This window comes from Colius striatus, chromosome 9 (genome assembly GCF_028858725.1).
Source record: "Colius striatus isolate bColStr4 chromosome 9, bColStr4.1.hap1, whole genome shotgun sequence".
Classification (NCBI taxonomy): domain Eukaryota; kingdom Metazoa; phylum Chordata; class Aves; order Coliiformes; family Coliidae; genus Colius; species Colius striatus.
In genome coordinates, this window is record NC_084767.1 from 30594102 (window position 1) to 30606572 (window position 12471).

The 12471-nt window shown below is 45.3% G+C and overlaps 1 protein-coding gene across 1 annotated transcript in view; it reads right to left on the reverse strand.

Moving 5' to 3' along the window:
* Window positions 1-6069: 6069 nt before the first annotated feature.
* The window catches only part of TMEFF2 (transmembrane protein with EGF like and two follistatin like domains 2), a 138524-nt gene continuing 132122 nt past the window's right edge, over window positions 6070-12471 (reverse strand). Inside the window, exons 9-10 of the mRNA XM_062002495.1 lie at window positions 11588-11746; window positions 6070-6387 (exon numbers count right to left, since the gene is read on the reverse strand). Of these exons, the coding sequence (XP_061858479.1) occupies window positions 6291-6387; window positions 11588-11746 (256 nt within the window). The 3' untranslated portion in view covers window positions 6070-6290. The remainder of the gene's footprint in view (window positions 6388-11587; window positions 11747-12471) is intronic.

Genomic DNA, 12471 nt, shown 5'->3' on the forward strand with positions numbered 1-12471 from the left:
ACATTAAATGGCTCTTCCTCACCTCTCTGCTCGTCCCTGTTCTGCTGAAAGCTCCTCACCGTAAAACCCACCCCTCTTCCCCATCAGGGGTGATGGTCGGTCATGCACATTTGCATTTAGAAGCCTGATTTTTATCCTGAATAATTACACATAATTTCTGAATGATCTGATGTAAAGCAAGCCCCTTTTAAAGCTTCTCTCATGGCAAATGTATTGAGTTTGTGTGGCAAGGTTTTGGGGAGTGGAGGGGGGGAGGTGTGGCTTCTGGGAGAACCTGCTAGAAACTTTGCCTGTGTCTGATGCAGTCAGTGCCAGTGTCTGAAGGATGGTCCCACAGCTAGTCAGAGCCAAACCCATCAGTGATAGTGGTAGAGCCTCTGGGACAATGTATTTGTGAAGAGATGCTTCATAACTGCAGTGGAAGAGTGAGAATATTGGTGGCACTACAGCAGAGATCTCCCTGTAGCCCATGGTGCAGCCTATGGTGAGGCAGGCTCTGTCCCTGCAGCCATAGAGGCCATGGTGATGAACTGACCACATCTTCCATTCCCTGTCTCCCCGTGCCGCTGGAGGGGAGAAGGCAGAGAAAATTGGGAGTAAAGTTAGGCTTGGGAAGAACGGAGGGGTAAGGTGAAGATGTTTTAAGGTTTGGTTTTGTTTCTCTACTCTGATTTGATTGGTAAGAAATTAAACTAATTTCCCCAAGTCTGTTTTGCCTGTGGCCACAACTGTTAAGTGATGTCTCCTTGTCCTTATCTTAACCTGTGGATCTTGACTTTTTCTCTCCCTTGTCCAGCTGAAGAGGGGGAGTGATAGAGCAGCTTTGGTGGACACCTGGCATCTAGCCATGGTCAGCATGGGATGTTACTGCAGTTTTGAAACATTTTTCACCTTCCAATGATTTTTGTTTCCTGTGAGGATGGTGACAGGTGAAGGCACTGTGACCCCGGAAAAGTGAGCTGGAGGATGACAGTGGCTGGGGTCACCTCTGTGTCTGTGAGGTTTGGTCACTGGTGGGATGAAACCTCACTCTGGTGCCCCACAGCCATGCAGGCAACTGGCCCCCACAGCCCAGGAAAACTTAAACAGCTCTTACCTGGGGGTCTGCACTTCCTCAGCAAAACAGGCCTCACATTTTATTTACAAAGCTTTGGCCGATGCCACCTATTTAGCATTATAGAGCAGATTCCTCACATGTTTTATTATGCAGCTTGGAGGCTCCTGTGTGAGACTGCTGAATATTTTACTGCTTTGTGGCTCTCATTCAAATACAGAAAAAAAAAAAGTTGACAAAAATCCTGCTTTTTTTTAATGCATCTTTGTTTTCAACAGCCCTCCTGCTGTGACAAAACTGTTAATTAAACTGAAACTAAAATAAATTAAGCCCACCTAATATAAAAGCATCTGAAAGGAAAGCATTAGTGTAAAAGCTGTCTGGAGGAGGAGCTGACTGTGCCCATCCCTCTTGACACTCTCCTGCCCTGGGTGCCAGGTGAGGCCACTTTGGTGGCACCATCAAGGTGCAGCACAGCATCTTGACTGCCAAAAAAAGGGGGAAAAAATGAGACTTTTGGCTCCTGTGTCAAATTGAGCACAATTTAACAGTCTGGCTCAGTCAGGTTCTGGCCAATCTTGACCAGAACTATAGGTAAAAAATCATTACAATTATTCATAAAGTGGCTCTAAGGGCCTAACCATAATGACCCAGCATATTTCCACCTACCTTCAAGTCCAGTTGAGCTTAGTATTTATTCTGGAGGGAAAAAAAAACCCACCAGCACCACCAGACATGGGCATTCCCACCTCTAGATTGCTTTACAAACTTGTAGGGGCTGACATCTGGAAAAGCTGCACGCATAATAAGGGGTGAAAGCTGGGATGCAGCGTGAGATGTGTCTGATGTTGGATGAGAAGGAAGGTAGCCTTTAATCATTTTGTTTTCAAAGAAGCTTTAGAGAGCTGTTTGAAGATATGACTTTTTGAGGGCTGCTTCTGAAAACTTGGAGGCAGCTATGCACAGCTCCCACCTTCTGCCCACATCCACCCGCCTCCTCAGTTAACCTGTGTGTGGGGCAAACACACAGGCGTATGTCCCTGCCTTCAGCTCCTGCTCTCCAGGCTGGCGCTTGGTAAACTTCTGCACAGCCATGCTGACCCAGTGCTGCCCCAGGGAGGGTGAGACTCTGTCATCTATAACAAGGGAAAATTGCCCCAGTGTTGTTTTGTTTGAGGTAATCGTGGCCCCTCCATGTACAGAAGCAGGCAAGCTCAGGGGGGCAGCAGCTTGCATAGGATGTCCAGCTCTCCTTTATTAACTAGAATATTTTTGTAATGACAATATTCTGTCAGTCATGTCTATTGTTGGATGAAAGGGAGTAACAATGAACATCTGATCAGACTTTATTTTAAGGAAAAGCATCATGATGGAGAGGTGTGGAAGCTGTGCTTGCCCTGTACTGCAGCATTCAGGGTGGCAGAAGCGAAGGCTGTGTGTCACTCTTGGGGACAGGTGACACTTGTATGGGCTGGGGTCTGGCACAGCTGTTTCTTTCACCAGCATCTGAAGGCACTGAGGTGCTGAGCATCATCTGTACCTCCCAGGCTGGGGAGGGCAGGTCAGCTCTGCTTACCAGCACACTGTGTGTGTGGCCAGTGTGCTCAGCTTCATTTTGAGGATCGAGGTCAGGATGCTGTTGTGTTAAATATATCATGTACAAAGTAAGCACAGGGATTCTTGCTCCAAAGATGTAACAGGCTGAGAGGAAAAGCTGTGGGGAATGGGGATGTGCCAGCGGTCTTTTTTTTTTTTTTACCAAGCAGTTTAGCCTCGGTAAAACAGCAGCTGGGCCAGTGAGAGACCGCAGGCTGTTGGGACATCCGTGTCACACGTTGCCCCTAAGCAACTGTGTCGAGTGTGGCATCAATGGTCTTGTCAGCAACTTTGTACATCTTGGTCTTCTCTCGTGTGGTTTGTAAGATAGGTGTGTGCCGGTATTTGAGGTTATTTACAGATGCCGCAGTGCTGTGACAGATAAAAAAGCCTATGAAACAGCCAAACTAAATGAATGACTGTCCTCTCTCATAAGCAATGAGCCCACATTTGTTGGCATTGCAAGGGCCTTGCTCTTGCTGCTCTAACAGTACACTGAGAAGCAAAGGCGACACATCAGCATCCCTCCAGGTGACTCTGGGTCGAGGAGCTGTGCTCTGCCTCCAGGTCCTTCTGTGGCCAGTCCACCTTCCTTCATTTTGGGCAGTTAAACTCCACAAAGATTTTTCACATCTTTAGTTTTGGTTGGCATATAGCTCTAACAAATGAACTTTCCTGTCCCTTTAGAAAAGGAGAAAGCAATCTCAGATCCATGTCTCCTAATTTGCTGCTGCCTTTTGTACAAGTTCTGCAAATATTTTCTGCAGAAATCTCCATTTCTGTATGTACAACCTCAAGCACTATTATTTTCAGACCATATATCCGTACAAGCACATTGAAAATTAAGTTTGAAAGGCCCAAAGAGGTCTAATATTCAGCGGAACCTGCCCTCTGTGCATTAAAACCGAAATCACTTTCCCCTCTCTGCCCTCTGGTCTGAAGCAGGTACTTAAAAGCTAGCCTTGTTTTCAGAGGTGTGAAGGCTTTGTGACAGATAGCAGTGGGAGATGCAGCTAATAACACTTTGCAAACACGGGCTGTTTGGCGATTAAATGTGGTGTTGCATGATAAAAGCAAGGCAAATAACTTTGGGAAGTTTAGACAAGAGTGTAGGGTTCCTTTTTTTTCCCCACCTAAGCAATGCTACACTATTTTAGGGCAGGCCAAGCCTCGCCTTTTTAAAATTAGGTTTATTGCTATAGCTACATGGCAGTATGTATGGGTTAACATTTGATTTTTGTATCTAATGCAAGTGACTGAAATAAACAATCCAGATCTGATAGTCCCAGTGGGGGGACTGACATTTGAATTTGTCTAAAAATCTATGGTTTTGATGCTTGTCAGACTCCAACACCTCTCTCAGAGAGCAAGCAGCGTGATGGGGGAACTGCAGAGTAGAGCTACATTTGCTACCTCCAACCTAATCCTCACTCTCACGCTGAAGTGCTCCTCGGAGGCTGCCATTGCTGTGTGATGGTGTGGTCTGAAGAGAGGTGTTCCATTGCCACTTAGGTATCACTTTAATTAACAGAGCTTGCAAAGTTTCCCTCAAAGGGACCTTGTGGCGTCAAACCTGTATAGCCCAGTGCAGTTGTGCCTGGCTTTCCCTCCATGTCATTCGACCCTTGCTGTGCCTGGGTGTGGGAGACAAAACCCGCAAAGACTGGGATGAAGAGGAGGGTTTTACGGTAGGCTTGATTGAGGATGACAAAGTCCCTCTTGTCCAGCAGGCCAGGATCATGCCTGCTCACTGCCTCTCTGCTGCATACTCACCCTGCACTATCGCTGTCCCAGTCTGAAAACAATCCTCGGTGCCAGGAGTGCTGCTGTGAGGGCTGAGGATCGGGGGGCAGCTGTCAGCCCCTCCTCTGCCCCCATCTGGCCCCAGCCCACTGCTCTGGGTGGCAGCCCAATGCTGGGGACTGCCCTGCACCGTCCTCTGCCCCACGGCCTGTGGAAGCACGGCACTCCCACTCCCACCAATCAGCACAGACCAGGGGCCTGGAAGCATCTCTTGCCAATCACCTTTTATTACCTTTAAAAAGCCAAGAAACCCAGAACAAGACAAAAAACTGAGACCATGTCAACATCATGCAATGGATTCACTTTAAAGCAGGCTGGGGCGGTGGAGGGGAGACCAAAAGCCATGTTAGAGAAGTGTTACCGCAGCCGTGTCTGAGGCCCAGCCGTAGTGGGCTGTCACCTGCGGGGTTGGCAGCGGCTGTGGTGAGCGATCGGATCAATGCTGAAGCAAGAAATGGAAACACACTCATGAGAAGACATCATCCCAGGTAACCCCAGCTCTGATTCTGACCCAAAGGCCACTTCTGATGTGGTGATGACAGTGGGAAATGCTCCTAACTCTTGCCATGGGTGCTTTCTGCCTAGGCAAAGCTCCTGTTTTTTACCTCAATTATGCTGTTTAGTGTGACTAGCACTCCTATAGTCAATTAGTGGAATGGATGCTAGCCAGCAAGAGTGAAGTTACTGCACTCTGCCCTTCAGTCTCGCTCTGTCATCCTCAGAATTCATAGCACCAACTAGAGTAATATTAGCTTCTCAGAGGAATGTGTTTTGGAGAGTTTCAGCTACCTTGGAAATAACTTTGCATCTTGTGCATCATGTGGATGTGACAAAACACATGCCCTTCTTTTCCTGAGGTATAGCCAACATTTGAGCTCATTACATTTAATGGAGTAGGGTCACCCATGAAGTTATACATAAGGTATTTTCTGAGTGGTTTTCACCTTCTCTTTGAAAAAATAAATCATATCGGCATGGTCACGAGGTGCAAACAGTGCTGGCATTTCAACTGTTATTATATTATTAACTTTTTTAACCTAATAATTTTCAATCAACAGTAAGAAGCAATTTTCACTCACTCCAGTGACCAGAGTTGGAGATTCTGCAAAGCGTTCTCGTAGGGTTCATCTTGGCAGATGCCCTAACTCCCTCCCAAACCAAAACATTACCCCCAACACTCTTATTGCAGTTACCAAGAACTTCCATTTCCCCTTCAGTTAGGATTTAAGGCAAAGATTTCCTAAGCTATGGGAGAGTAAAGATAGATGTTATGGGAGAAGAAGGCTGATGAAATGTAGTTGACTCCGGATCTGAAATATTTTATCCCTCCTCAATGTAGGTTAAATTATTCTTCACCTTTCCCACATCCATAATTGTCGCTGATCTTGGACCAACTCAAAACCCTACTACTGAGTTCAGTAGACTCAAAATTGCCACTAGAACTGGAAAAAGAAAAAAAAAGAAGAGACTTGTTAGTGTCCATATACAATATCCCAAGACTATACACAGCTATGAGATACAGCAAATTTAAGAAAGGCAATTTTTTTCTCATCACTGAGTATTTATTATATATAACAAATACATGAAAAAGAAAAAACTATATTGTGTGATATAAATAGTTTATTTACATTACAGAAAAACATCAAGACAATGTATACTATTTCAAATATATCCATACATAATCAAATATAGCTGTAGTACATGTTCTCATTGGTGTAGATTACCACAAATGCAAGGCAACATGTGTAGATCTTGTCTTAATCTTTTGTCTATAATACTGTATTTTGTAGTCCAAGCTCTCGGCAGTTACTTTTGCCATTGTGGAAACATGCGCTCTTTAAATTAACCTTGTCGATGCTCTTGTTGTATTGTCTGAACTGTAGTGCCCCGTGTTTTGCTTCTGTCTGTGGATTCTGTTGCTCCTGGGACATTTCCTGGAAAAGAGTTATGAGAATACATGGCTCTTAATGTGACTGGTCAAGAGGCAGCATAGGTAGCAGGAGAGACAGGAGGGCGAGAGAGGGCAGCAGGAGATGGGAGGGCGAGAGAGAGGTATCCTCTGGCCCTCAGCGCCTCTACTCTTCAATTAAATGTAACAGGTCACCTAATGGCAACAGTACTCCAAAAAAGCCCTACTAACCCTACAGGAAATCAAAATATGGCCAAGGAAAATGTAAAGATTCCTGCTCCTGCCCGGTGAGCAGTCGCAACTCGGCAGCATTGCCACAGCCCCATCTGCTCCACATCTCTCTTTACAGAACGGATTTCTTTTCAGTGAGGCGCAGCTGGAAGGCTTAGGACGGTCTCACGCTCACCTGCTCAGCATCCCAGGTCTGTGAAGTATTTACCAAGTGGATGCGGGGGCTGCTTTTCTCAGGGGCTAAGCGTCTGCAATCCCTATTAGTCTCCATGGAAATGCTCCAAGCTCAGCTCATTAGCGAGCAGCTACTTTACTTACGGGTGCCTGCACCATGCTACGCATCTCACACGGCTGCTTGGCTCTGTGCAGAAAGCAATTGCACTGGAAAGACCAAAATCTTATTTTCCCTTTGGATGGCTGCAATAGCAAATCTCTTCTGGCTCGGGATCTCATGGTACTCCTCAGCAAGGGCGTGTTTCAGCCTTTTACCTGCATCAGCCTCAGTTATGAGGGATGCTATGGAGCGCTTCCCCCTCATGGAAAGCTAAATGCGTTTCTGGTTTGCTCCCCTGAAAAGGCAGCCTTAGATAGAAAGCACAGAGGAGTTCAGCCTCAGTTCCAAGCAGCTGAAAGCTGAGGGAGTTATGGTAGAAACTGTTGGGCAAGGAGAACCACAGCAGGATGACCAACACCCACTAAATATGCTTGCACTTCTTGCATTTGTGCTATCAGTGGGAAAATGTTTATCTACAGAAAAACAACCAGCAATAAAACCAGTCCTTTACCCAGGGTGATCTAGGTAACATTTTGCCAAGGAGAAGGAACAAGCTATTCCTGATTCAGCCAGGCATTTGTCCTCTTCCTTCAGCTGAAGCTCAATAGGTGTTTTTAGCCTGCACGTGCCTGACTCATTCTGCCCTCTGCCTGGGCAGATACATAGGAAAGACTGAAAAACCTTCTTGGAGTGGCATGACAGAAAGCCTCACGATACTCCAGCCCATACTGACATGGAAAACAATTCCCTTTGTATTGGGCTACTTGTTTTGCTGTCGCAGAAAGGCTTTCAGAGGCACCCTGTGAAAACCTGTGCTATGCAGCAGGGAAAAGGCACTCTCAGTGTAGTGAGAGCTCAGAGCGCTTGCCCTCACCTCTGTGTCAAAAAACTAACAAAAAAATAATGATGTACATTTTTACTGACCCTTTAAAATCAAAAGGGATGTTTCTTTATCCCCTGCTGAACGGGAGTGATGCTGTAGTTTTGTGATGCCAACTGAAAGGCTAATCAAGAGCATGAGGACTTAGGAAGCATTTAAAAATGCTGAAACACAATTATATAAGTGTTTACCAAAATATGGGTCAGATTGTCCTGACTCGCCTCACTTCTAAGCCAACAAGACCACCCCCTCATGAGAAACTGTACGCCTGTGCACTAGATTTTTCCTTGTTCCTCTCCTGGAAGCAGTAAAGTAGGCTGCTATCATTACTCCAGGAGAAATAAGCCTGCATCGCTAGTACCCTGGGAGGCCACGGCAGAGCTTTCATTATGAAACTAATGCAGACTTTAGCTGGTTTGTTATTTCATGACAAACTCATTATTCACCACATGTTCCTAAAAAGGTGATCAAACTTTTGGAGTGAGTCAGGGAGCCGCTGTTAGTAAACACAGGGCTGATTCACTGAGCCACATGTCATGTACATGCTGCCAGCCTTTGAGCCCTGACTGTCCCCACGCGGCCTTTCCTGCCCAGTTACCCGGAGACTGCACGGCATGATCTTGCAGAGCTCTGGGGGAGACAGCCCCGACACCTCACATGCAGAGGGATGGCACTGCTCAATCCTGCTGCTGCAGCCGGCAGCCACAGGGATGCCGGAGAGACCAGAGTTCCTCCCGAGTCCCTGAGGATGGGGATTTACTGCAGGAGGAGTGGCCCTGCTTTGTCTCAGTGCTCACCCATGTGAAGCAGGGCTAGGGGAACCGGGTGTGGGCAGCCACAGTGGGCACAACCAGATTGGTTTTGTAAGAAACGTGGAAGTAGCAGGTGGCTGGGGGATGACTAGGATGGTCAGCAATGCCAGGGCATGCAGCCGTGCATTCCCAAAGAACAGGAGATACCAACCCCATAAAGGAGATGAGCATCCCACAGGTGCTTTCACAAAACTCATAGCGACAGTCGCTTAGTCCAATGCTGAGAGAAATTAATTCAAATGTAGAGATTACTCCAATTAAGATGATGAAAACATGTATTTTAACTAAAAATGCCCATGTTTTAATTGCACAATGCACTATGTTGCCAACTGATGGAAGCCTCGGAAGGCTCCAGGGCCAAGTACTGACATTTCGACTGCTTAAATGCAGTGCTACTGTGTTTACAGGTAGGTTGAGTCTGAAGTGCACCTGGGTTTCCCAAGAGGAGCATTTAAACAGCTTTTCAGACTTAATCGTCTGCTAAAACTGAGTGAGAGCTTTTCTTGGTCCTTAACTCTTTAATCAAAAGGTCTTTGTATTGCTCTGTGTGGGGGATGCACTCATTTATGAATACAGCAGTTCTATCAATGTAAACTAGGTAGTGCAGCACAGGCTGCCTGCCCTCCCTCTATTGAAGCTTGCTCACAAGCTTGAGTTACTCACAATGTGATTCATAGCAGGTAAAACACATTATGCATTCATTTTTAATCAAGTTATTTCTTCACATAAATAAGCTGCTGTGACTAAACATTAGGGAAGCACTAAAAATGCAAAGCTGTAAAGAAAACTGCTGAGAATCATTATGACACAATACCATCCCTATATTACTTACTATCCTCCTTCACTTTTATCATCGCTTCTCTTTCGCCTTACCTCTAAGCTAAAAGTCTTTGGGCACAGGGGCTGTGCCTCACTGCTCCACCTTCTTTTGTCTGTACCTCTTGGCCTCTGCACCCTTCCTCTACCCCAGCTGCTTATTCCCATTGCTGGCACTAGTGATGAGCAGCCAGGTGGCCAACCTCATCGTGGCACTGAGCCCCTTAAAAACACATTGTTTTGGTGGTTGAGTTTTCAGCCGAACCCTTTTCCTGACTAGGTTCGTTGTATGGTCACAGAAATGCTAGTAGTGGCACAGCCCAGGAGCCAAGGGAAGGGGCAGCCTGACCCTGTCAGCAGCACAGCTCATTCAGATTAAAGTGTCTGTACAAGGAGAGCCCTAAAAGTGAGCCCTTAAGTGTCCTCCAGTAATGGAGAACACCTCGTAGACTTGCGCCACTGTACAGGTATGACTTTAAGAGCATCAACAGTAATGACAATGAAAAGATTTACAATGGCAGTCTTATGTGGCTCAAATGCACAGTTTGGACACAGTACATCAAACTCATTTGATAAATTAAACAGGTGAAGTCGCACTGGAATGAGCAGTAAAGAGTTTGGCCACAGCGGCCTCTGAGTGAGTAAAGTTTCCCTTTGTTCTCCCAGGAACCTAGTAAGGTGGTTTTGGTGCTTTCAAGAGTTCAGAGTGTGAAGTTCAAACCAGTACAGTCAGGTTCTCCAAAGCAGCTGACTTCAATTACTTATGCATATGCTGCCACAACGCTCTCTTGTCATGTGCATTTCTCTTGGGGCACTTAAGAGTACACTTTTGCAAATGTATCATTATGCCAGGATGGAGGATGCTCTGCAGTAATTACATGCATTACAGAAAAAAGTCAAAAGATCATAAATTAACTTGGTTACAAAGTGTGTGGGAAAAGGTACCATCTCTGTATGAAAAGCGTGGTGGGTAATTTGCAGTGCAGAACCAGATCACTCAGAGCACACTATCTTCATTCTTCTCTATAAAGGACCCTGTGTTACTCCGTCAAGGTGACAAGGCTAAAGTCACTCAACAGGACGATGCAGAGCATTCGTTCCATTATCAGTTTCTACACTATCTTATTTTTCTTATGACACATTACATTTTTGGTTGTGTGAATATCACCACAACCTACTGCCTCATTCGTTGTTCACCGTTGAGTTGATGGACTAAGCTTGGCCAAAAAAACAGCTACCTTTCACGAGATGGTTCCGTTTTATGCCTTTAGGCCAGAGAAGCATTTATGACTTTTTTTTTTTGGTAGTGTCTTTTCCAGGCACAAATGCTACACTTGTCTTCCAGCCAGGCAGTGCAACGTAGGGAGTGATATATATATTAGAGATTTTATTTTCTACAGAGATATGGTATCTGGATTTTGGATTTTTTTTTGCTTCAAAAAGAAATTTATTTCTAAAAGAGCAATTTAGCGGTGTTACCGGCTGGATTAATTTAATCTTGAGGTTTCTGGGAGAAGCCTGGAGACATGGGAAGTTCAGAACTTACTCCAAGCCCTCTCAGAGACAGCAACAGTGCAGTGGTGAAGCAGAGCAGCACATGTAAGAGGGGAAGAACTGTATTTACCCCTTTTGTTCTAAACGACCCTGGGGCTGTCACTTCCATTCAAACAACCATTTCCTTATCATTAAAGACAAAAAAAAATTAAAACCAATCATATATAGCTTAGTGTGCCACCATCTCGTGATGACCTTAAACATGCGTGGCACCTTGGAACACGTGTACAAGCCTAGTGAAATCATTTAATCAAGGGGATTGTAAACAGGCTTTCAAGTTTGTATGCTTTGCCTGATTAGGACTAAGGGAATAGGCCCTTAAGGAAAAAAGATGGAGATATGATTAGTTCTATTAAGTGCTGATGCAGCCGCTGTGTTTATATTCCCCTTATATGAACAATATTTGTCCGAGCATCTGAACACAAACTATGAAACTTCATTTGCTGTAGGCACCATTGCTACCCAAGTTTGATTAAGATGGAAGTAAAAATGTAGTCATTAATACTGAAGCAGCACTGACTGGCTGGACCAGTGTGTTGGTGAATGAAATAGTGTTTGTTATCAGTGATGTCGCTGCAGAAAGCTGTATAATCAGTGCACAAAGTAGGAAAAACAAAAGTCTGTTCTTTTTCTATTGCAAAGTACCAGAGATACTGACCTGGTAATGCAGAGGACTACAACACAGATGATAGCAATCTGGATGGTTCCAATCACAGCCGCTATTAAGACATACTGAAATCGTACTGGACCTGGAACCACGTATAAAACGCTGTAGTCCTTTTTTTCACAGTGTTGTCCAGTATAGCCAGCATCACATCTGAAACAAAGAAACATTGTTTATGGTTATACCTGCTGCTGTCAAAGAATGATGAAAAAACATGGCATCTGAAAAAAACCAAACCAGTGTCCTAAGCATAAGCTTATGTGCTTTTCTGCAGTGTATCCCCTGAGACAGCATTGGTGCCTCTGCAACCTCTCAGAGGGAAGATTTCAAGTCCTCAGCATCACCATGGTCTGTGAGGGTGAATGACACCATGATAGTGCCAAGAGGCTCCCAGGGGACTGAGACTTATCTGTCTAGCGTCAAGTGGAACTACTTGCACGTTGTGATGAGAATCAATTTACTTCCTTGTACGACGTATTTTAGATTTCTCTCTTTCTTTGAGGAGGTGGGGGAGGGTGAAAAGCCATCTAGTTGTGGCTCCTTATGCAGATTACCCTTAAGGAGGTGATAACCAATCATCCAAGCTCCATATGAAATGTGATTAGATGTTCCTGCAAGTGGATACATCATTTACATTTTGTCTGGTTGCTATAAAAAACCCTGTTGATGCTGCAGCCATCCACTCCAATGCTGCCTGCTGCGCTGCTCAGCAGTTCCTATCCTGCAGCCTGACATCTCCTCTCTGTGATTTTGGGGAACGGTGGTTTTTTCTGCATTTTAGCTCTTGCTCTATTTTCCCTAAGAAGCCCAAGTAAGAGGACACTAAAATCCAGGTCGATGGCAGCAGCAAGCGTAACAGACCAAGGCAGATTGCTTGG